At 32.6% G+C, this 25,827-nt stretch overlaps 1 protein-coding gene across 1 annotated transcript; it reads right to left on the minus strand.

Annotated features, from left to right (window-relative positions):
* Positions 1-16,033: 16,033 nt before the first annotated feature.
* LOC127080883 (uncharacterized) lies at positions 16,034-16,810 on the minus strand. Its single transcript, XM_051021174.1, has one exon. It carries the CDS (start codon positions 16,808-16,810, stop codon positions 16,034-16,036), a length of 777 nt encoding a protein of 258 aa, XP_050877131.1.
* Between the last annotated feature and the right edge of the window lie 9,017 nt (positions 16,811-25,827).

Consider the following 25,827-nt stretch of genomic DNA (forward strand, 5'->3'; position numbering starts at 1 on the left):
TTTATATATTTAGAACACGGTTTAACCATTAGATTCAATTGATTTAATCAAATGAACCTTCAACTAGTTCAACTATATGTCTTGTCAACTTGAGCTCTGGTTTGGCTCTTAAGACATTACAACAAAGGCACAATATATATAAATCATTTAACATATTTATATAAAATAAATATCTTGTATCTTACCATAACAAATTCCAATATATAAAATATTTAAACAATTTTAAAAAAGCAATTCAATAAAAAAATGTAAATAAATCAATTAAAATCTTTATGTAAATCAAATATCTTATAAATTAAAATAATGAATTCCAAGATAAATTTTTTTTTTGACAATTGCGAAGAAAAAAAACAATTTAATAAAGACAAATATTTCATTTAAAATGTTTATATAAATAAAATATCTTGTAGATTTAAATAATAAATTCCAATATAAAAAAATGTTAAACAATTTCTAAAAATCAATTCAACAAAGACCAATTATAAATATTTCATTAAAATGTCTATATCAATCAAATATCTTATATATTACAAAAATAAATTCCAAAATATAAAATATTAAAACCATTACCAAAAAACAATTCAGCAAAGAGAAACTAAAAAAATATCATTTAAATTCTATATATAAATCAAATATCATATATATTACATATAAAAATATTTTAACCAATGCAAAAAAAAAACAAATTCAACAAACACCATATATAAACATATCATTTAAATTGTTTACACAAATCAAATATATAATATATTACAATAATAAATACCAACTTATAAAAATAGAATATAATTGCCAAAAACCACAATTCAAAAAAGGCCAAATATCAATATATATCGTTTAAACTTCCTATATAAATTAAATGTCTTATATACTTAAATAAACAAATGCAACATATTACAATATTTAAACAAATTAAAAAATAATAATTCAACAAAGACATAAGATTACTATATCATTTAAAATGTTTACACAAATAAAATAAATAATATATTTCAACTTATAAAAATATTTGTACAATATTTCCAAAAAAGAAATCAACAAATACCAAATATAAATCTAAATACTTAATTTTTTTTATATAAATCAAATATATTATATATTTAAAGAAACAATTCCAACATTTAAAAGTATTTAAACAATTTTTGAAAAAAATAATTAAAAAAGACCAATTATAAATATATCTTTAAAATATTTACGTAAATTATATATATATTAATTCCAACATATTAATATTCACAACAAAAAAAATTGTATGTAACCACGTGATATTCACGTCACAACGTGAAAAATCACTTCACAACATATTTTTGGTGACATGAACTTTCATGCGGCAGGAGCACGGGTGACAACTTTGTTGCGTCATGAAAATCATGTCGCAACTTTATCACATGAAAATCACTTCACAACACGTTTTTTCAGTTTTATCTGCTGTAATTCAGAGTACGGATGGCAGAAAAGGTGACAGTGACTTGCGACGTGATTTTCACGTGACAAAGTTATGAAAGTGAAAATCACGTCATAATTTTTTTTTAATTAAAAACTATAATTATTATATTACGTTTAAATATATACTAAAATTAATAATCAAATTTAAAATATAAATAAATATAAACAAAATTTTTAAATAATAAATTAATAATATACTAAAATGAATAATTAATATCTTACAAAAATTTAAAATTTAAAATTTAAAAAAAATAAATCATATGTATCATGGGAATCGAAAATCTCGTCAAATTTAAGATTATCGTCATCCTCGTCATCCATTTGTTCTTGATCACCAACTCCTTCATTTTCACCAAATGATTGATTATCACTCCCTTCTGATTGCATAAATTACCGCTTCATCTTCTCCATGTCAGCTTGCTTCTATTTGACGTTGTTGCGCCTCCATATGGCCATTTACGCCTCCATTTGGAAAAAAAAAAGTTAGGTTTAAAAAAAAACTATTTCATATCATTTTTTAATTAAAATATTATTATTTTAATATATAAATAAAATATAACTATATTCTATTTTATTTAGTTTTAAATATACATATATAATATATTCTATTTTTAATAAATATTATATATATATATATAATATATATATATATATATATATATATATATATATATATATATATATATATATATATATAGAGAGAGAGAGAGAGAGAGAGAGAGAGAGAGAGAGAGAGATAGATAGATATAGATCTCTCTCTCTCTCTCTCTCTCTCTCTCTCTCTCTCTCTATATATATATATATATATATATATATATATATATATATATATATATATATATATATATATATATATATAATACATGTAACCTCAGACGTGAAGTTGATTTAATCTCGATTAAAGAGATGAGGTAACGAAGGACTTCATGAAAAGATGTCACTTTACCCATTAATTTAATAATAATCGAGGAGTTAGTTGAAATGTGTTTACTGATGGTTTTGGTAAATAATCACGAGTTTAGAAAGTCTGTGAAATTAACTCGAAAAATCTCCAAAGCAATTTGTGCAAAATATTTGTGTGAACACATGTGCGTGTAAATTGAATGCAGTCATCGCGTTAACGATAACGACATAGAAAATATACTTTAAATGAAGTCAAGTTGTGATAAATGACAAGGAAAAATTAAGTCAATGACACTAAACAAAGAAAAAGTTAAAGTATATGATTCGTTTAAGGAGACAAATAACTAATGAAGAGACTCGATGCAGACTCATACATGTTTCTCACTCAACTGTTTCGCTCTTTGACTCAGGGGCTCCAATGGTATGGAGAGTATGCATGAAATTTTGCGACCTCTGATACCATGTACGAGTCTTCTATTTCTTCTACGTACCATGTAACCATCGACGACAGTTATGACTACTAGAGGACTGCTCCATTTACTCCACGTTCAATCTTCAGGCTCCCACTAACGTGTTTACGTGTCATCCACGACTCTATCTATTTAAAACCCATGTTGAGTTGTAACTGCTTTTGACTTTCTCATGAATCCATGATGGTAACCATGCTAACATGTTGTCGGCGTTTCCTATCAAGGAATTTGTACTTGTAAATTCACTAAGTCGTCCACCTTACGTGGTTCAGTCGACTGGTCTTCTTGTTGAAATAAAGGCCTCTGTCGACTTCCCTTTTCGAAATTCTGGACATGTTTCCAAGCGATTCTCGTCTTGGGGATTTATCCATGATATTCCTCCAAACCATATTTCCTAGTGTCGACAACTCGATCGACACCTCGTTATTAGTCTGTCGATGCTCCATCATTAATGCTCTTTAAAACTATTCATTAATGCTTCTTCATAGCAAATGTTTTTTCATTGACATTCGTTGTTGAATTTCTAATAGCTAAATAATTAGAGTGTAACAAAATGGTCATGAGTTTGAGAGGAAACATAGTGGCGACAGAGATGTAAGATTTGAGAGGAAACAGAGGAAGTGGCGATGACTACTTAGGGTTTGAGAGGAAATGGAATGAATGTTTCACATTTTTTAACAACAGTAATATTAATGTTGGAAATCCACCACAACCTATGGAGAATTTCTATCAATCTTGATGAACAAGGTTGTTAGCATCCACACAATGACAATAAAAAGAAAAGAACAATTGATAAAGAAAAGAAAGAAAGATGGAGAAGTAGAATATTTTATGTAGAGTTTTCTCTCTGCCCACAACCTGTGGAAACCCTCTTTATTCACTTTACAACTGCAAAATTTTGTGAATACAATGTTATGAGTTCTCTCTTACAAGAATAAGAGTTACTCCCTCTATTTATAGATTTAGGTTAACTTACTCCCTAAATCAAAGCTCAAAACTATAGAATTCCAAAATAGATAAGACTACTAAAATAGGCATAAGTCGAGTTCCTATGTGAAGCAACATGCTTCGACACTTCGACATACTAATACAACTCAACACACTAGCTGATTTGACACTTCCTTGCTTCTATCTTGCAAGATGCTTCGACACAAGAAATTACAATTCAACACACCACCTAATTCATTATGTCTAAGCTATCTACATTTATCATAGCTCTTAGTCTTTTGAACACTTCGACCTGCACTCCATTCGTCACGATGTCTGCAATCTGATTCCCAGTTCTACAGTGTTCCACATTCATCTTCCCATATGCTACCTGGTCCCAAAGATAATGGAACCTCATTTCTATGTGCTTGCTTCGACCATGTGTTATCGGATTCTTTGCCAGATTAATAGCCGACATGATGTCGATCTTCATGGTAATTTCTCCATGACTCTTCACTATTATCTCTTCGACCAGATTCACCATCCACGTTTCTTGACATGCACAAAGGGAAGCAACTATGTATTCTGCTTCGCACGATGATAATTCCACTACTGGCTCATTTCTCGAACTCCAAGTAACTAGTGCACCACCTAGCATAAACACATAGTCAGCTGTGAATTTTTTATCCTCAGCATCACTACACCAACTTGAGCCAGTGTATCCCATTAGTTTGCATTCTTTTCCTTCATTATCTACAGGAAACAAAATGCCATAGTCGAGAGTTCCATTCACATGCCTTAGTATCCTCTTCCTCGCTGCTAGATGTGATACCTTTGACTTCTGCATGAATCTACTCACCATACCTACACTATTTGCTAAGTCAGACCTTGTGTGACAAAAGTATCAAAGTGACCCAATAAGTCTTCTATATTGGATTGGGTCAACATCATCTTCATCTGAATCTTTCTACATTTGTAATATGGGCTCAGTTGGAGTCGAAATTGGGTTGCAATCTTATATCTCAAATCTCTTGAGTATTTCTCATGGATACCTTATTTGATGCATCATGAAACCTATACCACTCTTGTAGAATTTGATTCCAAGGAAATATGAAATGTCACCCAGATCTGACATTTTAACTTTGAAGTCTTCGATCTCCTTCTTGTAGCTACCTGTTATCAACAAGTCATCGACATAGAGACATAGTATAAGAAATATGCTCTTGCTTCTTATTACATATAATCCATGTTTAGTTTTTCACTTCACAAATTCCTTCTCGCTTAGAAAGCCATCTATCTTCTTGTTCCAAGCTTTTGGGGCTTGTTTAAGTCCGTACATGGCTTTATGCATCATGTACACCTTTGTTTCTTCGCCTTATTTCAAAAACCCAACTGGTTGTGCAACATAAACTTCTTCTTCTAAGGGGTCATTCAGGAATGCACATTTCACATTCATCTGACACATCTTCCAGTTATTCATGTTTGCTATACCAACAACCAACCTGATTGTTTCGATCCTAGCAACAGGTGCAAAAACTATGTTGAAGTCGATTCCATCTTTTCGAAGAATTATTTTGCGGCAAGTCTCGCCTTGTGTCGAGACACTTCTCCTTTGGGATTCAACTTCACCTTGTATACCCACTTCACATCGATTGTCTTCTTGACTTAGGGAAATTCGGAAAGCGACTAAGTGTTGTTGACTTCGACTGAATTCAGTTCTTCGTTCATCACTTTCACCCACTTCGAATCTTTCAATGCCTCAGCTGCATTGATTGATTCGACATCTGCGTAGAAAGCATAATGTACCAGTTGGCCTTCTTCATTGACCACATCATCTGATGTAATCACACATTCTTTCAACCTTGTAGGCATGTGTCTTGTTCTTTGAGGTTTGCTTGGGCCTGCTTCACCTATGGCTTCTTGTCGAACTTCTCTTTCGACTTCATTAGCTGGTTCATCACATAAGATTTTCACTTAATCCTTTTTAACATTCTCAGTCCAGTCCTATTCCTTAAGCTTATCTATGATCACGTCTCTGCTGATCACCACTTACTTGTTCACTGGGCAGAACAACTTGTATCCTCTAGTATAATGATATCCTATCAGGATCATCTGACTCGACACCAGACCAACATTCTTCTGGCGTGATTCCTTTTAGCTTGTTCGTTGGACATCTGTTCAGGATATATGTTGCAGTCGACACAACTTCTCCCCATAATTCTTTGGGTAGATGCTTTCCTTTCGACATACTTCTCACTATATTCATGATGGTTCTATTCTTCCTTTCTGTGACTCCATTACGTTGTGGAGTGTAGGGTGGCAATACGTCATGCATAATCCTTTCTTTCACACATCATATGTTGAAGTCTTTCGACATATATTCTCCACCACCATTAGTCGAAGTCTTTCGAAACATATTCTCCACCACCATTAGTCCTCAGAATCTTGATCTTTCGACCGCTTTGTCTTTAGACCATATATTTAAACTTGGAAAATACCTCGATCAGTTCACTTTTCTTCTTGATTAGATAAGCCCACAGTTTTCGACTGAAATCATCTATGAATGTAACAAAGTATTTGTTACCTCCAATCGAATCCACCTAGATATAACCACATACATCAAAGTATATGACTTCAAGAATTTCCTTCAACCAGCTTCCTATATTCTTACTGAAGTTGTTCTTGTGCTGCTTTGCATGCACACATTCTTCACACACTTCATTTGGAATGTCGATTTCTGGTAATACCATCATTCTTCTCTTAAAATCTTTAATCTCTTTAAAATTGAGATGGCTAAGTCTATAATGCCATATCCATTCATTTCCGTTGGATACTGTTGCAAGGCACTTACGCTCCATCACATTTAGCTCAATCTTGAAGGTTCTATTATGAGACATTGGAGCCTTCAAGATCAACCTTCAATTTGAGTCGATAACTCTCATCATCTTGTCTTTGATCGACACCTTGTAGTTATTTTCGACTAACTGGCCTATGTTGAGAAAATTGTTTTTCATGCCTGGTATGTACAACACATTTAAAATTACTGATCTCTTGCTGTAACGCCCCAGACTTCTTTCGGAGTTATCGATTGACCCCACAAACCAACACGGGTCTTTTCAACATGTTTTGTCCTCACTCACACGCTTTCCGGGAAACTTCTCATAAGGTCACCCATCTAAATACTACTCCAAGTCAAGCACTCTTAACTATGGAGTTCTTATCTGTTAGGTTACCGAAAAGAAGATACATCTTCTTGGTATAGGTAGTACTAATTTATTCTTATAAGCCTTCCTTCAAAAATGCAATCTCATACCTGTACACCCTCAACATCCCTCTCATTCGATGTGAACTCGTTTTTTCCCTAGAAGCTGCTAGGAGTGTCTCATTGTCATGCCTCATGCACCGACAACCACTCCCTTTCCCTCGGGTATTACATGTAACCATTCTCCTCCCTCTCTGGCCTCGGATGTTACATGTCCACCAGCTTCCACTTGGTTCGTCCCCAAACCACATCGTATTGGGAGAGGTTTGGCTCTGATACCAATTGTAACGCCCTAGACATCTTTTGGAATTACTGACTGACCCCACAAACTAACACGGGTCTTTTCGACATGTTTTGTCCTCACTCACACGCTTTCCAGAAAACTTCCCAGAAGGTCACCCATCCAAATACTACTCCAAGTCAATCACGCTTAACTATGGAGTTCTTATCTATTAAGTTACCGAAAAGAAGATGCATCTTGTTGGTATAGGTAGTACCAATTAATCCTTATAAGCCTTTCTTCAACCATGCAGTCTCATACCTGCACAGCCTTAATATCCCTCTCATTCCGACGTGAATTCGGTTTTTCCCTAGAAGTTGCTAGGAGTGTCTCATTGTCATACCTCATGCACCGACATCCACTCTCTCGCCCTCGGGTATTACATGTAACCATTCTCCGCCCTCTCTGGCCTTAGATGTTACACTTTCCATCTTTCCTCATAATCAAATCATCACCAACACCTTCAGCTGCTAGAGTGTTTTCATTTGCAAATTTTTCCATGTTCTTCATTGAGGGCTTTATATTGGCAAACCAATCTTTCCTTCCAGACATGTGTGATGAGCATCCTGAGTCCAAGTACCACTGGTCCTTGAATCTCTCTTCATCTCTCATTGTAACCATCAACAACATCTCTTCTTCTTCATGTTTCACCAACTTTGCATAAGTTTCTTGATACTTCTTCTTTTCTGGACAATCACTAGAATAGTGACCATGTGTCTGACAATTATAACACTGAATGCGACTCTTCTCTGGCTTTTGACCACCACCTCTTCCTCTACCTGCAACACCACTTCTTTGGTTGCCTTGGTTCCAGGGTTTTCTCTGATTCGACCAATCTCCTTCTTGCTGATTTCGACCAGTCGAATTGTTGTAGCCTCCTCTGCATTTGTTGCCATTCCAACTTCCTTTGCCTTTCCTCTCTTTTGCAGATTGCGCCTGCAAAGCCATATCACGCTTGTACTTTCCTTCAACTCTTTCAGCCATTATTTGTTCATAAGATTCAAGCGTCCCTTGAAACTCTTCCTTTGTCAGTTTTGACAAATCTTTTGAATCTTCTATTACTACTACCACGTGGTCGAACTTTGGAGCCAACAACCTCAAGATCTCTTTCCAACAACAGATCTTGATGTTAAAATTTCTCCACATACCTTTATTTAATTGACCAGTTTCGTAACCTTAGTGAAAAAAATCAGTTATGCTTTCATTGTCTTCCATCTAAAACAATTCATAAGTCCTTTTGTAAGTTTTTAACCTCATGTCTTTCACCTTCTCCTCGCCTCTAAACGAATTCATCATAATTTTCTATGCTTCTTTCGCTGACTCTACATCACTAACATTTTCAAAGTTATGGATTATAAAGAGAGCTTTATAATCTTTCTTTTTTAATTCTTTATGTGCAGCCCTTTCTTGATCCGTCGCATTTTCTACAAGCGTTGTTACTCCTTCCTTCACAAGATCCCAAAGATCTTGATAACAGAACACAACATTTATCTGCTTGCACCAATTCTCATAATTATTGTTCTTGAGAATCAAAAGATTTGCTAGAAAATGATTGTTTGAATGATTCATCGCCATCATGATTTTCTTTCCACTAATCGTTTCAACCAGAGCTCTTGATACCAGATATTAGAAATCTACCACAACCTACAAAGAATTTTTATCAATATTAATGAACAATATTATTATCACCCACACAATGACAATGAAAAGACAAAAGAACAATTGAGAAAAAAAAGAAAGAACGATGGAGAAGTAGAATATTTTCTGCATAGTTTTCTCTCTGCCAACAACCTATGAAAATATTCTTTATTCACTTTGCAACTGTAAAATTCTGTGAATACATTGTTATGAGTTCTCTCTTACAAGAATAAGGGTTACTCCCTCTATTTATATATTTAGGTTAACTTACTCTCTAAACCAAAAACCCAAAACTATAAAAGTCTCAAATAGATAAGACTACTAAAATAAGCCTAAGTCGAAATTCTGTGTGAAGCAACATGCTTCGACACTTCGACAAATTAATATAATTCAACACACTATGTGATTCGACACTTACTTGCTTCTGTCAAGCAACTTGCTTCAACACAAGAAATTACAATTCAACAATTAATGTGGAAACAAAATTAAAATAAAAAACACAAAGAAGAAGAAAATAGAGGGAAAGTAAAAAATTAGTGAGTTAAAAATTAGAGGAAACTAAAAGTGAATAATGGTACGATAAATTAGTGTACCTTATAAGTTATTAAATAAAATATTGTAATAATGACGGTTATAACTGCCGTAATGAATCGGGTATTTGTCAGAATTGTTGTAACACTTTTTTTAACACTTACTTTTGAAATTATGAAATTTATTATGGAAATAGTTGTAATCCTCATTTAATTTTTACCCTTTATTTGTTTATGTTGTTGCTTATTTGTTTGTGTTGTTGTATTCATTTGATATTTTTTTAATTTTTTTTTTAAGTTTTGTTTTGCATATATAATTTTCATCTTTGTTGTTAGTTTATCAATAAACATAAATATTAATTTTTAATGTTTTTAATTTTTGATTTTGTTCATGACAATAATTTGATTTTAAATTAGGTTTTCCGTATATCCTATTTCTTTCTTGGTCCATACCCCTGATTGCTTCCACATAGATCTCGTCTCTTTTCTCTCTTAAAATTAAAATACATAACTTAGTAATTGTGTTCCACACCTTCTCTGCTACTCATTTATTCAATCTTTCCCAAAATCTTTTGTTTCCTCGCAATACATCTGAATAGATCAATGGTTTCCAACATAGAATGCCCCCCCCCCCCAAAAAAAAAGTGTGAAGATGAATCCTTAGATGTTAATGTTGATGGTTGGCTAGTTCTTTAGATTTGAGGATCTAATTTTGCTTGTTATTATTTTTGTTTGGGATAAACACTATGAAATAGGATTTTTTTTTTATTATCCCTTGAATCTTCTTGATATCCTCTTCTTATACTTTATCTTCATCTCTATCCCCTTCTTCCAAATTAGACTTTTTTCCCATTTTGTTATGTGAGCTTTCATACTTTCTTCTTCTGATTAAATCCTTTTTACTCCTACTTGGGTTTCTAGATTTTCTCTCCCCTCCCTTGCTATGGGCCTTTTGGATCACAACTTGTTGGGCCTTGTATTTCATTTGATCTAATTCCTTATGAATGTTGCAACCTAGATCAGTTAAAAGCCTCTTCCCTTTGACTATTTTATTGAATGTTTCTTGTTCCATTCGAACCGGGATTTGACTATTTTGTATTTCTCTTTCAGAGAAGACATTAATTTGTGAACAACAATTAACCAAATAAATGTTGCTTGAACCCTTTCAGAGAAGACATCAAATTTTGTACAAAGAATCGACGACGGTTAACTTTAACCACCATGACAACCATCGCAGATAAAGAAGGGGGACAGTTTCTAAAACTGTCACGACTCATGTGTGATAAGTCTCCTTTTTTTCTTATAATGAATACCATAAGTCCCTCAAAGAAGGCGCCACCTTCACTTACACACAAGAGCCAAATTGATCAGCCAAAGGTCATAAACCCCAAGGCCCTCAAGCTTTTTAAGCTTGCAAACATTCACCCACTTGGCCTATACACCCAACCTATACACCCACTTGATCCATAGAATTTTAGACTTCCCTTTTACTCCTCCCCAAAGAAATCTTCGCTCGATCTTCATTATCTTCTTCTAAACCTTAGTAAGCATCTCAATAAAAGATAAAAAAAAAATAAGAATATCATTAAGGACAGAGTTAAGGAGGATCACTCTCCGGGACATACCTATACTTCCCCAAAAAGAGCCTACAAGAAAGGAGATTAGGTTCTTGTTGAATTGCGTTCAACGGAAAATGAATCTAATGACTCACAGTTGAAACATGCAAGGAGTGATCCATTATTATAGGGGAAATATATTGAACACATAGCATAATATATGAAAGATGACATTCAGTGATTAGACAAATTTTGACAGACATGAAGGAGATCATCAATATGTTTCAAAAAGAAAAAATAACAAGCAGGCTAAAAATGATAATCTGATATGTTGCACTGGTTCTAAGAATGTCATGGACCATTCTGCTCATTGAAGTGAAAGAGATCATTCAGTTTTATCTTTGGAGAGGATTTTGTGTCAGACTAACATTTGAGTTTCTTTCTTCATTGAGCTCTTTGACATGAAATGAATCACTCACCTTGTTTGGGAACGGTGAGGTCTAGCCTCCATTTTTGTAATTATTTTTATCTTATAATTTAGTATTTATTTATTTCAAAAAAAATGTTGTCCGCATGACATCTATTGTACACTATCACTTTGTCAAAATATAAAATATAAGGTGTTAATAAAAAACTAATAGAAGATGAAGAAAATGCAAATCAATTGATGTCATCATGAGATATTTGTTGAATAACAATGTGGTTGGAGGATTTAAGGTTAATTAAGTCGATGCAATGATCGATACTCTCTCCATAAGAAAAAAAAATATATTTTTTAAATATATTAAATAAATTAATGTAACTACACAATACTTAGATTAAATATATTAAGAAAATTAATATTTTTTTCTTATAAGTAAAACCAAATGAATAATAAAACTGTAAACGGATAGATGAATTAAAATGATGGATTTAATTTTATTGGATGTGATATTGGATATTCCTTTTTATCACTTCATCTATTGCTAATTTTCTTTATAAAAACTAATAATTTTATTTTTTAAAACCAATATATTTCTTGTGACCTCTCTTTCAATATGTAACTTATTTGTATTTTGCACTATTATAATCTACTCGACAAACACACTAACATATTTGTTTTTATAATATTTATTTTTTCATGCATTGATTGTTCAATTTACTTAATTATAATATTTTTATTGTTATTTAAAAAAATCTATAGTTCAAAACTTATAATTTATCTATTTTCGTTCTTTTTTAAATACTAATTAAATGTATTTTTAAAGTTTGTTTATTGATAAGATATCTTTTTACTTAATCTTACCACACATTTTCTCTCTCTCTCTCAAATTTTAATATATTTTTTTATAGTAGTTTAATCAACAATTTAATACAATTTTTTAGATGTTTTTGTAAATATTAGATTCAACGTAAGAATAAAGAAATATTACTGCATGCTTTTCATTGATGTGATATCATAAATATATACAATTGTTATCAAATCCCTCTGTTTAGAAAGGTATTGATGTTTCATGAATATAATTATATATAGAGATATTGACATATCATTTTCTATTAATATGAGGCAATAGTAACAAATCATTTTCTATTAATATGATATTCTATTACTCCCCCGCAGTCAAAGCGGGAGGTTGACTGACGCTGAGATTGTCCCGGAAGTCCTAAAAGAGTATTAATGGAAGGCCTTTGGTAAAAATGTCTACAATTTAATACCGTGAGGGAACGTGGAGGACCCGAACATGGCCTCGAGCTACTTTCTCGCGAACGAAATGTATATCCATCTTAATGTGTTTCGTTCGTTGATGTTGAACTGGATTACCGGAGAGATATATTGCACTTACGTTGTCACAGTAAATTAAGATGGCCTTATGAATAGGACAATGTAACTCGAGAAGGAGATTGCGTAGCCAACAAGATTCAGAAACCACGTTAACAACACCATGGTATTCGGCTTCAGCACTTGATCGTGATAAAGTGGGTTGACGTTTTGATGACCAAGAAAGCAAATTATCACCTAGAAACACACAATAACCAGAAGTAGAGCGCCTAATATCAGGACACCCTCCCCGATCGGCATTTGTATAAGATTTTAGGAAGGTAGTACATGAAGGATAGAGATTCAAACCGTAGTTTCGTGTGCCCTGAATGTAGCGTAAGACGTGTCGTAGGGCATGCATGTGAGCATCCATTGGATTATGCATAAAGAGACATATCTGTTGAACGACATAGGAGATATCGGGCCGAGTGAAGGTGAGATACTGAAGAGCACTTGCAAGACTGCGATAAAGTGATGGATCCTCATATGGAGTGCTATGTGTGGCACTCATATTTGGCTTTGTGTCAACTGGGGTTGGACAAGACTTGCAGGTTGACATGCCGACGCGTACTAGGATGTCTTTGGCATGCTTTTTTTGGGAGAGAAAAATACCTCTTTGATGGCGGGTGACTGCAATACCCAAAAAATAGCTCAAGAGTCCCAAATCTATTATAGCAAACTCTGAACTAAGAAGTGAAATGATAGATTTTCGTAGAGCATCAGAAGAAGTAGTAAGAATAATGTCATCAACATACAGTAAGATGTAAGCCATATGAGTTCTTTCTTGTAGATGAAAAGAGAGTGATCACACTTGCTTTGAGAGAAGCCAATAGAAGAAACATAATCTGCAAATCGCTTGTACCAAGCTCGAGGAGCTTGTTTAAGCCCATATAGTGATTTGCGGAGAAGACAGACATGATGGGGATTCACTGGGTCCTTAAATCCCAACGGTTGATGCATGTAGACCGTTTCTTTTAGTTCTCCATGGAGAAACGCATTCTTGACATCCAACTGATGAATTTGCCAAGATTTTGAAATAGCAATACTAAGGACAGTACGAATAGTAGCTGGTTCGACCAAGGGACTAAAAGTTTCTCCACAATCGATGCCAACCTGTTGACCTGCACCATCACCTACAAGTCGGGCTTTATGGCTCTCAAAAGAACCGTCAGATTTTTCTTTATGTTTAAAAATCCACATAGATCGAATAACATTAACACCGGTGGGTCGTGGAACTAAATCCCACGTCTTATTTTTAATTAGAGCGTTATATTCATCATCCATGGCCATTTTCCAATTTGAGTCTTTAAGTGCAGACACTAGGTTTTTAGGTATAGGAGATTTTGTAACATGGGTGTGGAGGCCATAATATTTTTGGTTTGGCTTAAAAATTCCATGTTGACTTCTAGTAACAGGTTTTGTATCTGTTTGTAAGGTGGGCTGGAAAATTGCAGGAATGGTATTTTGACTTATGGATTCAGTATTTGTTGTTGTGAGGTGTGGGGAGAGGGAGTTTGTATTTGATAATGTGGTGGGTTGTTGTGGAGGAGGAATAGGGATGTGAGATCGAGTGGGCGAGGTTATGGTTGTGGGTGGGTCCGTATGGGATGAGGTGGACCGGTTTGAGGGATGAGGTGGGTCTGTATGGTTGTGTGGGTTATTTTGTGTTTGGGTAATTATGTGGTTTATGTAGTAGGGGGACAACTCGTTTTCAAGGAAGTTATATGTAGTAGGTTAGGGGTGTGCAACTTTGCATATGGAAAATGAGTTTCTTCAAATAGGACATGGCGGCAAATAATAATTTTATTGGATGTTAAATCTAGACATTTATATCCTCGATGATTTTTCAGATACCCAAGAAAGACACACGGAGTGGATCGAGGTTGGAGCTTATGTATCGTAGTGGAAGAAAATAGAGGATAACATAAACAACCAAACACTCGTAAATGTGAGTAAGAGGGTTCTTTGTGATATAACATTTTAAGTGGTGACTCAAAATTTATGGTTTTGTTTGGCAAAATGTTTAAGAGATATGTTGCCATTTCAAGAGCATGATGCCAAAAAGTAGGTGGTAAAGACGCGTGAATTAATAAAGTTCGAATACTATTATTAATGGAGCGTATTTTTCATTCGGATTTGCCATTTTGAGATGATGTATAAGGGCAAGACAAACGAAACGACATTCCATTAATATCACACATGTTTCGAAAATTATTATTGACGTATTCACTACCCTTGTCACATTGAATTGTTTTAATTTCTCGTTAAAATTGGGTGTTGATGTAAGCCTTTAGTTTTTGAAAATTAGAATATACTTGAGATTTGTTTGACATTGGAAAAGTCCACAAAAAATTTGAGTAATTATCCAAGAAAATAACATAATATTTGTGACCTAAAGAGCTTACAGCAGGAGACGTCCATACATCGCTATGTAAAATATCAAACGGCAAAAAACTAGGATTATTTGAATTCATGAAAGGGAACTTGATATGTTTACCAAGAGGACAAGAACAACATAAACTAGAATGTATTTGTCTAGATTTATTACATTCAATAAATTTATTTTGTCTAAGAGAATTTAAAATGTGTTCTCCGGATGACCCAAGCGATCATGCCATAGAGAAGGTGATAAAGCTGCAAGAGAAAGATTAGGCTTGGATTTATTTTTGGAGTTGGTGTTGGTTGTGATGGGGTATAGATCACCTCGACTCTCACATCTCATTAGAGCCATCCCCGTCTGAAAGTCCTTCACAGAAAAACCAAACGGGTCAAATTCAATTGAAACCTTATTATTTGTGGTAAATTTACGAACCGATACTAAGTTTTTAATTAACTTTGGAGCATGTAGTATATTGTTTAGGACAAAAGGGGGGTGTGGGGGTTTTATGTGTGCACTTCCAAGGTCATAAATTGGAATAGAGTGGCCACTTCCGACAATTATATTATTATTTTTGCTCAATTTAACATAAGACGAAAGATTACCTTGCGAGGATGTCATATGAGAAGTGGATTCGGTGTCCATATACCAAGATTGATCAGGTTAAGCAAGATTGAGGGTGTGTAAAGCAGTTTCAATATCAGTTGGGCTGGGTGCATTAACATTGTAAGCAGCCTGTTGTGGTCTTGGCCCAAGGACTCCTCCTTGTTGAGGTTGTGTAACATTAGTGGGCCTACTCTAATTGTAAGATGGATAAGGGTAAGGTGGTATATTCCATGAAGCCCATTATTGCCATGGAATCCATTGTTGCCATTGTTGTTGACCCTGACCACGACCCCCGTCGTTGAAATGATTGGGACCTATCCGATCGCCCGTCCCGTAGTTCCGGCCACCGTTGTTGCAGTTGTTCTTTTTGCCTCGGTTTCCGCGAGAGGTGTTGGATGGTGGGTTACGGTTTTGATAAGTGTAACCAGGAGAGGAATGGCGAGGGACATCATCATTTGGCAGTGGAGTTTTGGCCATGAGTGCCTCCGGAGTGGAGGAAGAGCCAGAGTCACGAGCGGCTCGCTGAAGCATCGTAGATTCTTCAAGTTCAAGTCTTGATTTTGTGGTTGCAAAGGTTGGAAGAGGACCGTGTTGTTGGATGTAAGTTACGAACCCGTCATAAGCCTCGGTGAGACCGGAGATCATTTTTAATACCAAACAAGTATTTGTGACTGGAGAATCAACGTTTGCGAGTTGATCGGAGAGGAGCTTGAGACGGTTGCAATAGGCTTTGGTGGAGGAAAAATATGCCAGATTGGTATTACTAAACTGGTTTTCAAGTTGAACGGCCCGTGAGTGCATGTTATCATTGAACATAGCGGCGATACGATTCCAACATAGTTCGGCGGTGTCGTTAATCACAAGAACATAATGGAGTATATCTTGTGTGACAGTTGCATACATCCATTGCAACACAACGACATCTAGACGATTCCAAAGGTCGGGATCATTGGCTTTGACGGTGGCTGCCTCAGCACGAGCTTGCTCGTCAATAGGTGGTATGATGTGATCAAGCATGTTGTGAACACTTACTTGCACGGTGAATAGAGCGGACCAAGAGAGATAGAGATCAGAGTCATTTTCTATTAATATGAGGCAATAGTAACAAATCATTTTCTATTAATATGATATTCTATTAAAAAATAGGGAGAGAGAGGTTGAATTAGATTTTCTGTATATTTATGAGTTTATATTTTGAAACTATTATTTTGTCAAAGTGAATTTATGATTGTTTAACTTGTTCAGAAACTATACTAAGTTATGTGCTTGAAAATAAAATGGAGAATGTAAAAAACGCACATATTTATCTTGGTTCCCCTTGCAAACTTAAGGGTACATTCAGTCCCTCTATCTCATTAGAGGATTTTTCACTATGATCAAATGCTCTTTACAAGTTTCACATCAAGCACTCTAAAAAACACATATCTCCCGACTAAAAAGCACACCACATTCGTTTTACAAGCACAAAATACTATGGTGGACATTGAATCACTCCAATTAAAGCAATTTTTTTCACAACCATAAAACACTATGATCATCTTCACCAAACCCTATGGTGAAATATATTGCACTCATTTTGTTTATAAAATAAGAACTTATCTAGAATATACAATAATCAGATCCAAACTAGGATTGTTGATTACTATCAATGTCACTTTTCGACTGTGTATCATTTAATGCTCGAAAGGTGTTAATGTTTAGAAACTTATTTGGATTTTTGAAACTTCAAAAAGTTTCAAACACTTTGAAAAATCAGGATCACATGAAAGTGATATGTTGATTCTAAGAAATTTGATTTTAAAGTTGTTCCAAGTTATTAATTCGTTTTCTATTATAAAAAAAATGTATACATGCATAAAAACCTTCATTAAACAAGGCAACGCTTCGAAAAGGAACCATAAATCACTATAAATAATTTATGATGCACGGATACATGAAAAAATGCATTTATTCAGGTGGTAATCGATTAACTATTTCCTCTGTTATAGAATTCCAAAATTTCACTGATAATCGATTACAACTTCTTGGTAATTGAGTATTGCATTGTTTATTTTGAAAAATTACACTTTTAAAGGTTCTATTTCAATGGTTAATATGCTTTAACTTTTAAAACATGTTAGCTTTAATTTATGTTATATTTTCTAAACTTTTAAATGATATAAGAGATGACTTATGATATTTTAAAGATCAAGATATTTAGCTTAAACTCACTTTAAATGTTTTTGCTTCAATAGTTTTTATGATTTAACATTGAAAACATGCTAGCTTAAGTTTATATTATATTTTCTGAGATTGTAAGTGATATAAGAGATGAATTTCCATAATTTAAAGTCAAGACATTTAACCTAAACCTTGAAGATCTTTTTCAAATGTCTTTGATCAATCATTCTCTTCATTTTTATCTTCTTTTGTTCATGTATTTGTCTTTCTCTTTTTCTTCTTTTTATTGATGTATTTGTCCTTATCAAAATCCTAGACAAGGTCAAAGAGGGGATCTTCTTTATAATATCCTCTTTTTTATGATGATAAACATCTCTTGAAATATCTTGATCATCAACGAGTTGCTTTAATAATTATGAATATTGCAATTTGTTCAACAAATAGAAACACTCCTTATCTTATATGTTTTTAATGTTTTGCAATTTAAGACATTCTCTCCTTGAAAATATCATAAACATAAAAAGAACATTTCTCTACTATTTCTCCTCCTTTCGACATCATTAAAAAGAAGAAAAAGTAGAATAACTAAGGGAATATAATGGAGAGAAAAATAATACAATACATAAAAACTAATCTAGGGATAAAGTATACACTTTGCTTGAATACAAATTAAGGCTATGACAATTATATTATCGATCAAACTAACATATTTTGAATCATAAACTCTTTTTCATTTTGTTGATTGAAATGTGTTAGATTTTTGAAATATTTTAAAATCCAACCATAGTCTTACCAATACTGGTTGTTTTTCTTTGTGTCCTGAATAACCAAAATTTGTATGTTGTTAGAATATGGTTTCAAAGTAAACCTGAAAAGGAAAAAATAATAGTTTTTTCTAGTTATCCAAATTTTGTTTGAGTCATTTTGGGTTACTTCCTTTCTTAATTCACATATATTTAGCACTAGGTACGCCAAATTTTCTAATATAAGATGTTTTAGGGATATGTCCTATGATATTACAATAAATTAAGTAGGTGCCATATTAAGCATTTTTTTATCATATAAATACTTTTTATTATATGCCTTTCTAGATTGCACGTTATCACATATTTTTCTTGATTGAATATTATTATAAGTATTTTTAGACTAACAAAGATAATCTTTTTGATTTAACTAGATTATTCTAATTTTTAATATGATTAGAATATCTTTGATTACTTAGAAAAATATCCATACCATGTTTTCCTTTTTCGTATTTGTAGAAAATCTATTTTAGTTTTTAAGAGATGTACATTTATTACTTTTATCTTGAATGACTAATTTAGAGTTATCCAACTCATCTTGCATGCTTTTAGATTTACTTTCTAAAGATGAATTTTTTTTTTCATAGTACATAATATTTAAAGATTTAGATATTTGTCATGCAGGTCATTAAAAGCACCTTGTAATTCATCATTAGAATGTTTAGCACCTGGGTTAAAATTATTAACCTCATCATCATCAAAGTGACATAAAATCATCAAATAGATGTAATCATGCTTCAGTTTCAAAATTTGAGATTGTGTTAACATCATTGTCTCCCCAAGCGATATATGCTCTTTTTTACTTTCTATCCTTCATATTTTTGAATCCATTCTTATTTTGGAGAAAAAGGACAATCAATCTTAATATGTCCTTGTTTTAAACATTCAAAGGATTTTTTTTTTGTCATGAAGTTGATTCTTGATCATTCTTTACAAACTTCTTTCCTTGACTAAATTTTATTGTCTTGTCTCTCTTTAAGAATTTTTTTAACTTCTTGACTAGTACTTCTATATCTTCTTCATCTTCTTCATTATAAGATTGAAATTCTTCTTCATCATAATCTTTGACTAAATATGTTCATGTCCTTCATATTTTTCCAATCGATCAAGTTCCATTTCAAGTTCTTGTAATTCTCCGAATGATGCAACCAAGTTCATTTTTGATAAACTCTTATTTTATGAAATGGTCATCATGTTTGCTTTCCATGCTCTTGTTTATGATCTAAGAACCTTAAAAATTAAATCATTTTTGTAAACTCTTTTCTAAAATCCGTTAAATGATTTTTTAAGTGGGTGAATCTCTTTTGTATATCTAGAATTCTCTCTCCCATTAACATTCCAAACATTTGATATTCTTGGGAAATAATGTTTAGTCTAGATCATTTTACTTCTTTTGTTCCTTAATATGTTGTTTCTAAAATTTCTCATTTTCTTTAACAGTTTTACAATTTGATTCTCTAAAGAGTTTATCCATTTCTAAGGATGATAATAGAAAATTCTTTTCTTTTTTGTCACACTGACCTTTATTTTTATCATCTTCATTCCATGCATCTTTTGGCTTTGTTTGTTCTACACCATCAACATTAGTAGTAGAAATGAAGGATCATTTTTTAACCACATTCCAAACTTCTACATCATGATATTCAATGGACATTTGTATTCGTATATTTATAGAAATCATAATATTCACCGATGATGCATGGTGGTCTATTTATACTAGATTTTCCTCTTAAAAATGTTTTAGAGGAAACCATATATAGTGGATATAGGAATAACTTACCCAAGTCTCTCTCTGATACTGACTGTGAATATTAGATGCAATCTAAAAAGGGGTGAATTAACTTTTCTATATATTTATGAGTTTATTTTCTAATTTCAGAAACTATTATTTTGTGAGAAGAGAGTTTATGATTGGTTGACTTGTTCAAAAATTATACTAAGTTGTGATGCAAAATAAAGTGTAGAATGCAAAAAGACACAAATATTTATCTAGATTCTTCATTCTAACTTAAGGGTATATTCAGTTCATCTATCTTCTTAGAGGATTTTCCACTATGATAAAATGTTATGTACCAGTCAAACACAAAGCACTATAAAGAACACTTATCTCCTTTATAATAAAGTACACAACTTTCTTTTTACAAGCAAAAAAAAAATACTATGGGGGATTTTAAATTACCCCAGCTCAAAGAACTTTTTCCACAAACACAAAATACTATGATGATCTTCACTAAACACTATGGTGTAACTAGTTATACTCATTTGTTGAGAAAAGAAGAATGTATGTACACCGTACAATAATCAGAACCAAACTAGGATTGTTGATTTTTACCTGTATCACCTCTTAAATGTATATCACTTAAATGCTCATAAAGTATTAATGTTTATAAACTTGTTCTGTTTTTTTTAAAGTTTATATAGCTTTAAACACTTTGAAAATTGAGGATCATCTAAAAGTGATATGTTGATTCTTAGAAATCTGATTATAAAGTTGTTCGAAGTTATTATTTGATTTTCTGTTGTAAAACAATATCTATAGACACATAGAAATCTTCATGAAACAAAGTAACACTTTGTAAAGGAACCATGAACCATTACATTCCTTTTCAGATGCATTGATACATGAAAAATGCATTTGTTCATGGTGTTTTCGATTACACCATCATGGTAATCGATGACCTATTTTCTTTATTAAAAACTTTCCAAAATTTGTTTTGAAAAATCACATTTCTAAAGGTTCGACTTCAATGGATTCTATTATTTAACTTTGAAAACATATTAGCTTGTATTTATGTGATATTAAACTTTTATGTTATATAATAGATGAATCTTGATATTTTAAAGATCAAGCCTAAACTCACTTTTAAAGATTATGATTCAATGATTTTTATGCTTTAAATTTGAAAACATGTTAGCTTAAGTTTATGAAATATTTTTTGAACTTTTAAGTGATATAAAAAATTAATTATGATATTTTAAAGATTAAGATATTCAATCTAAATTTTGAAGATTTTTATCAATTATCTTTGATTAATTGATGTCTTCATCTTTATCTTTTTCTGTCGATGTACTTGTCTTCATTATTTTCTTCTTTTATTGTTGTGTTTGTCTTCACTAGAACCCAATCAAAATTAAGGTGAGACTCTTTAGCACAATTTTCCCTCAATTTCTTTTTATTAAATCAATAATAAATTAAGCATAACTTAAAAATATATTATTGTATTGTTTTGGTTGATGGATAGTGATGTTAAATCAAATTATTTGAATTAACATTACAATATTGTGTATAAGATAATTGTTATTGTTCTTATTATTAGTATATTGTGCTATGTTCATTTCGCTTTATTTTAAATATATCAAAAATATATTTATATTATTATGATATTTCTTTGCATTTATAGTATAGTCTCATAATATCATTTTATGTAGACAAAATAGTAAAATCACTATAAACTTACACAACATGTAATTTCATTTTTTATAGTTTTTTAACTTAGCCTAAGTAACATTTTCGTTTTGCGTATTTAAATAATTGTGCAGCTGTTTTGAAATCATTTTTTATTAGAATTTGTTAAAAGAAAATCTCTTTTCTCTCTCTCCATCTTTATTTTATTTCTCTTGTGAGCCAATAATTAATATCTAGAATCCTAATTCTAATCCAAAGAAAAACACAGGAAAAAAATACGAGTGAACAATAAAATGGCATTAAAAGTTTGTGCTTTGCAATTTACAAAGTTGCTTATGCATAACTTTTGTTCGATATATTAGCTCCTATTTCATAATCAGTGTTGTGATTTTTCTGGTTGGTGGTGTATTTAAAGTTCCTACTCTTTTTTTTTACATAACATGAGAGAATGGCTATTGTGAACTACTATTGACCTAACTCATTATACTTCCCGATATCCAACTGCCATCATGGTAGAGCCGTTTCAAACAACTTAAAAGTCTTGTTTCAATTTAAGAAATTGACCTTTAATATAAGGATAACAGATAATTCAAATAGAATGATCTTTAAAATGATAAATAAGATTTAGATTGGTTGGAAATCCCCCAAAATCTATGGAGAATTTCAATTAATCTTGATGAACAAGATTGTAATTACCCACACAATAACAACGAAAAGAGAAGAACAATTGAGAAAGAGAGAGTGTATAGAACGATTAAGAAAAAAAGTAATATAATTCTGCAGAGTTTCTCTCTGCCCACAAAATGTGGAAAATTTGTTATTCACTTTGCAACTGCAAAATACTGTGAATACAATATGTTGTGAATACTCTATTCACCACTATTACAAGATAAAGGTTACTCCCTCTATTTATAGATTTAGGTTAACTTGGACCTCACACTACGCCAAATAAGGGAAAAGAGGGCGCTTTTTTTGGCCTATAACAGCGCTTTAAAGCGCCCTCTAATCTGGCGTTGGCATAGATAAAGACAGCGCTTTGTTTTCCTGGAGAAAGCGTTGTCTAAAGTGGCCATATTATAGTGCGCTTTCAGAAAAAAGCGCCCTCTGGAGTGGTCCATAAAGGGACACCTTAGAGGGCGCTCTCTGGATAAAGCGCCCTCTAAAGTTGTCAATGTAAAGTGTTTAGAGGACGCTTTCAGGAAAAAGCGCCCTCTAAAGTTGTCAATGTAAAGTGTTTAGAGGGCGCTTTCAGGAAAAAGCGCCCTCTAAAGTTGTCAATGTAAAGTGTTTAGAGGGCGCTTTCAGGAAAAAACGCCCTCTAAAGTTGTCAATGTAAAGTGTTTAGAGGGCGCTTTCTGGACAAAGCGCCCTCTAAAGTGTTAGTTATTTTAAAAAAATTTATTTGAAAAACAGTGGATATTTAATTGGTAACCTGTTCGCATGCTGCAAAAGTGTAAAATTCATATTGATTTCATCCTTTAATCCAATGTTATACACCATTAATCCATTGATATATACAACATGAATCCATTTATATACAACATTAATCCTCCATATATACAACATTAATATATGATTTTTTGATCAACAATATACAACAACATATTCATGATTTAGTAAAAGTACAACAACAATATACAACATATATACAACAACAGCATACAACAACAACATTCCATACATATATGTACAACAATATACAACCTAGCTATATGATTCTTTGATCAACAATGAATTGACACAATTCATCCTTCAGTTCATCCAAATGAGCTCTTGAGTAAGATTTGTATTCCTCAAAGTACTACAATTAAGAGAATAAAACATATTCATGATTTAGTAACAAATTAGATGAAATATCCGATAATATTAAAATAAACCCTAAGTTATTATTCCATACCATTTTTGGGATGTCTATACAATTCAACGCAATGATATCTCTCATAAATCTCAATACAAAAAATCCGCAATCGACCGAATTATTTTGCTGAGGACACTACACAGAAAAACAAACAATATATATATAGTTAATTTCTTACAAACACTATTATAAGCAAAAAAACAAAAACTATTATAAGCAAAAATAAGATACTTAATATATACCTCAACTCTGACCCAGGTAATGTCCTTCCTATTGCGGTAATTCTTTTTCGATCTAAATTTTATTATTGCCCTAACAAAATAAAAACGTATATTGAGATCAATCTGACAGACATAATTAAATATACAAATACACACGAATATTTAGGGGAATTTCACTTACGCGTCAACCGTCTTCTTCATATTCGGATATTTACTCCAATCACCCGATAACGAATCGAGATAATACACTATTAGTCTCGAAAGATCCATAGCAACCAACACCCAGTGACCACTGTAAAATAAAACAAAAATTTAGATGAATGCAAATTTTCTACGTAAAAGATATACATAGATTAGAATGAAATTATTAGAAAGAAAATCTAACCCGTTGCCAGAATTAAACGGTAAAAAATACAAACTGGGTGTAGTATTATCGCCGGCCGCCATGAATCTATCGACTAGATCATTCTTTACGGATGTTGGATTTTTCGTTATTAACGTTGCGTTGATACGGGAAGCAGCAATAAAATTGAAACGGTTACACAATTCAGTTCCCTGCATCAATGTTACATACATATACCTTAAATAGAAACATAATAAACTTTAGACTACTCATTGAAATGTGTAAATAAATTGTTCAACTAAGTAAATTATAGATTGATCGGAGTACCATATGTATGTATGAATGACAGCGATGCCCAATTCGTCGTGTTCAAAAAGTTGTTGGAGGTCCTCCTTTGCAATTATTTCGAAATGAGCAGCTCCGAAAACACCTTCATCAAAATCTATACTACGAATGGCCCCGTGCATAATATCGGACTCATCCACCATTTTCTCAAGACGCATCATAATTTGAGATTTTGTCCCGGACGTCGTTGGAATATCCTTAGCAGCGCTTTTCAACTTTCGACCGGAAACCTAAAAATTCATATAAAATAAATCATGACTTTTTGTGATGCAACAGAATCGTTGCGTATATAATTCAATGGGTATATATATTTGTACCTCTTTTTGAGATGCAACCGACTCGATGCGTCTTGAAATCCCTTTACCAACTTTATGTGTGGGTCTTGTAGGAGTCTAACATTACCATGTAATAAGGATTGATTAAATATCATAATTGTAGCTGAATTGAAATGTGAATACTAAATATTCATAATCATTTAGAACATATATACCTCGGCATCAGGGAAAATTAGATCTGACGGCCAACCAACAAAGGATCCGACTGCATCTCGCATCAACGTTGTCTCTGAAACAACGTCAGGTAATGGTAGAACGGCGTCCGTATCTAATACAAGGTCAACTGAAACTTTCATAAATCCCACCGGGAGGGGATTATGGTGAAGTAATTCACCCGAAGTATTGTGCACTTTTCCCTTGCCAACCATGCGATAAGTTGGTGACGATAGATACAGCTGACAAGGTGAAATGCCCTAAACCAATAATAAATGTTATTGTTAACGTGTATATGTGTCAAGTAAAAAAGTGCTATTTTAATTTCATAATAACATATATAATTACCTCGGGAAATTTCGGTTGATAATTGATACTAGCTCGGGCACTAGTATCTTTTGCCTCGGAAG

Source organism: Lathyrus oleraceus, chromosome 5 (genome assembly GCF_024323335.1).
Source record: "Lathyrus oleraceus cultivar Zhongwan6 chromosome 5, CAAS_Psat_ZW6_1.0, whole genome shotgun sequence".
Lineage (NCBI taxonomy): Eukaryota > Viridiplantae > Streptophyta > Magnoliopsida > Fabales > Fabaceae > Lathyrus > Lathyrus oleraceus.